Below are 3,162 nucleotides of genomic sequence, written 5' to 3' on the forward strand. Positions count from 1 at the left end.
AAAATGACAAACAGTTAAGTCAAGTTTTGAATCACTCAATACAATGATGAATAAGAGCTTTGATTTGGAACAAATTGGCAATGGACTTACACATACACATCCTTTCTTCATGTCTGCCTCAGAAGGTCTCAGTGGTGCTGCCATAAAGACAAAACAGAAACATTTTCTTGCAAACATATTATAACACATGATGGATGATTTGAAAATCAAGACATTTTAATAACCCTCCTACCACTTATACTGAAATGTCTATACATGTCTCTGTAAAGTGAATATGTTAAAGTAAAATATTACCCAACACTATCCTTCCATTCCAATCAAGATGGAATGTAAGATCTTTGCCCACAAACTTCTGGTGCTCTTCTATTGCCTTTGAGTTCCGTGCTACGTTGTAGTGGTGCAATATATTGCGGGCCAGGAAGATGTGTGAGCTTGGTGACAGCATGTTCATAAAATAATTATTCTTCATGCCAGAGAAGAGCTGTTCTGGCACAGTGGCTGTTGACCCATCCTGAAATGTCTGGAACTAGTTCTATTTTTCGTAACACGTCCCTTTCATCTTTCGAGTTGTTCTGGTGGAATATGTCAGATAAATCATTTGTTCAGCTGATATGCTAAGTAGCGTAGTTTGCATTATTAGGCTGTATATTTTGAACCGGTCGAGCTACAAACCTTTCGATAGGTAAACACAATTTTGAACCATAAATACTTTTTTAACCAGCTTTTAGATTAGATTAGATTCAACATACAAGTACAGGACAACACAATGCAGTTTGCGTCTAACCAGAAGTGCAAATAGACGCATTTCTGACTCACATTAACGTAATGATTTGAAAGAAGCAACGTTTTTACTGGATGACTCAACAACATCCGAGTCAGAAGAGTCGAACTTCCCATCACTAATGTGTAGTGACGTCAAACCATAAGCTACGAGTTACTTCTCGTAGCTTTCAAAAAGCATCCAGGTGTATTCTCCCACTCCAGGTCGGAACATTCTCACTACCGAGTTGCTTATGAACGCACCTTCCAAAACGGAGAAGCACTAAGTCAGCTATTTATTGATCGATAACTAGCTAGCTTGCTTAACTGCATGTAGTCCGTTCTTGTGGTTGTTCTCAGTTCCGAACTACAAACAAACCGCCTGAAGATTCTGACAGTAGCACGGGCACAAAGGCCATGGTTGCCTTAGGGTGCACAATGACTTTCTGGGCATCACGGCCAGAACGTAGGGCAACGACATTGCCCTACACAACCAATTCCTACACTGGTTGTTTTACAATATTTAATATTGTGGTATGTTTGTATGTTATATTCCTTGTCATCTGATTTTATATGACCTATTATTATAGTTGTGGTTGTTGTTACTGAGGCTGTTACGATTATTGTTTTTCGTGATACTTATGGTCTTATTGCAAATCAAGCATGATGTTGGTGAAATGGCTTTAAGTCACTTTTGCCTCAATGCCCTGGAGTGTGAAAACACTTATTCTATTGAAGTGTTAGCTGATTATTGGATGCTCTTAGTGACTGTCTGTATTTCCCTCCAGTTAAGCTCATCCCTACAAAACAGTGAAGGGTAATTACCTATGAAAACAATAGTGGCATCAACACTGTTTGTCCATTAAAACGATCAAATTGTTTTATGCATTTAAGGATAAAATGGTTTTATGCATTTATGGAAATAGCTCATCACTATCCCACAATAAAGCCCTGCAGGGGGCTTTGGAGAATACATTATTACATTTTTATTAAATTAATTAAATCTGAGATTTTCAAGAAAATATAATTTACACAATGAGAGAATACAAACATTTTATTTAACACATCATTATTACCAGTGTAATCCAGGCGGGAATTACCACAGTGTAATCCAGGTGGAATTACCACAGTGTAATCCAGGTGGAATTACCACAATGTAATCAGTCCCTTGATTGTGGAATGGAAATCTTGTTTAATCCATCTTAATAAAGTTCTCATAGGGAGGAAATTACATGTTCTCTTTCCCCTTCCATCTTCCAGTAAGGTAGAGCTCTCTGTGAGCTCTCACTTAAATCTCTCCGCGATGTAAGGAGAGTCCCTCTTCCTCAATCTAGCAGCCAACCCAGGGGTCTTCTCTGTGAGTCCGGGAAATGAAGGAGATCTTTCTGGCCATTTCAGCATGGTAGATCCTCTTGCAGTTCTCATAGTTCTCCCGCTGTCTGCGTCGACAGGGCTTCTCATAGTAGCGCTTACGTTTCACAGTTTCTATAATTCCATCAACAGAGAGCACCCTGAGGTGTTAGAAATTAGAGAAATTTGTTAGGAAAAGTAGGCTTGTATACATTTCGGGTATTACAATTAATTGATGTGTTAGCCATTCTATGGTCTAAAACCTTTATAATATGCTATGCCTCAGAGTAGTAATGACACAAACTGGAAAACAGCTCCTTGAATATTGTTTTATAGAGGATATTTGTATTATTTTGTATTTACTATGGTGCAGTATGGAAGCAAAAGCAGAGAGATTACTGATATTATAAATATTTGAATGTTTGTATTCACTTGTTCTTGTTAAGGATTAATTGCTGAGAGATTTTTTTTTACAGTCGCGTAATTTTACTTGTAAAGTAAACATGAATATAGTGACAATAAAAGACATGATGCAATGGATCAAAACGAATGAAATCTGAAGGTTTTATGTGAACTCCGAATGTATAATTATGCAGACGGATGAGAAGGAACTGTTTGGTGTATGGAAAGGCAACGCGTTAGACATGCGAATATTAAAGAAAAAACAACAATTCGATGTTAATGTTGACAGTGATTTAGACATAATAAAATCTGTAACAAGTTAACTCTTTACAATTGGCTAAACAGTCCCTTTCCATCGGCACTACCAAGTGCAATGACAAACCAAACATGTCTACACCGGAAACGGAGTCGAAATGACATTGTGGCTGGAACTATGAGCTAAGATAGCTTAACTAATAGAGTTGGAGAGACGACGTTCAAACAATAAACAGCAGAACAATCTCAGTAACATCTAAATGCACGTAGACCTACGATCGCTACCTGTTTAGAGCCTTGTAAGCAGCATCGACGTTGCCCTCTTGAACCATCACAGTCCGAGCAACGAAACGAAGATGGTTCGCCATGTTATGAATGGTGCCTTGCAGTGGTTTG

At 38.1% G+C, this 3,162-nt stretch overlaps 1 protein-coding gene across 1 annotated transcript; it reads right to left on the reverse strand.

Annotated features, from left to right (window-relative positions):
• Window positions 1-1,795: 1,795 nt before the first annotated feature.
• Window positions 1,796-3,162, reverse strand: mrps21 (mitochondrial ribosomal protein S21). Its single transcript, XM_010865648.4, has 2 exons — window positions 3,052-3,162; window positions 1,796-2,270 (listed from the first exon to the last, which is right to left on the reverse strand). Exons 1-2 carry the CDS (start codon window positions 3,132-3,134, stop codon window positions 2,090-2,092), a joined length of 264 nt encoding a protein of 87 aa, XP_010863950.1. The 5' UTR covers window positions 3,135-3,162; the 3' UTR covers window positions 1,796-2,089.

This window comes from Esox lucius, chromosome 10 (assembly GCF_011004845.1).
Source record: "Esox lucius isolate fEsoLuc1 chromosome 10, fEsoLuc1.pri, whole genome shotgun sequence".
NCBI classification, from domain to species: domain Eukaryota; kingdom Metazoa; phylum Chordata; class Actinopteri; order Esociformes; family Esocidae; genus Esox; species Esox lucius.

Excerpts from the sequence above, each read along its gene's own strand:
- mrps21 (XM_010865648.4), bottom strand. The coding sequence starts at position 3,134 with ATGGCGAACCATCTTCGTTTCGTTGCTCGGACTGTGATGGTTCAAGAG. Across the intron at positions 2,271-3,051 it reads GCTTACAAGGCTCTAAACAG|GGTGCTCTCTGTTGATGGAA; the intron begins GTAGCGATCGTA and ends CTAACACCTCAG.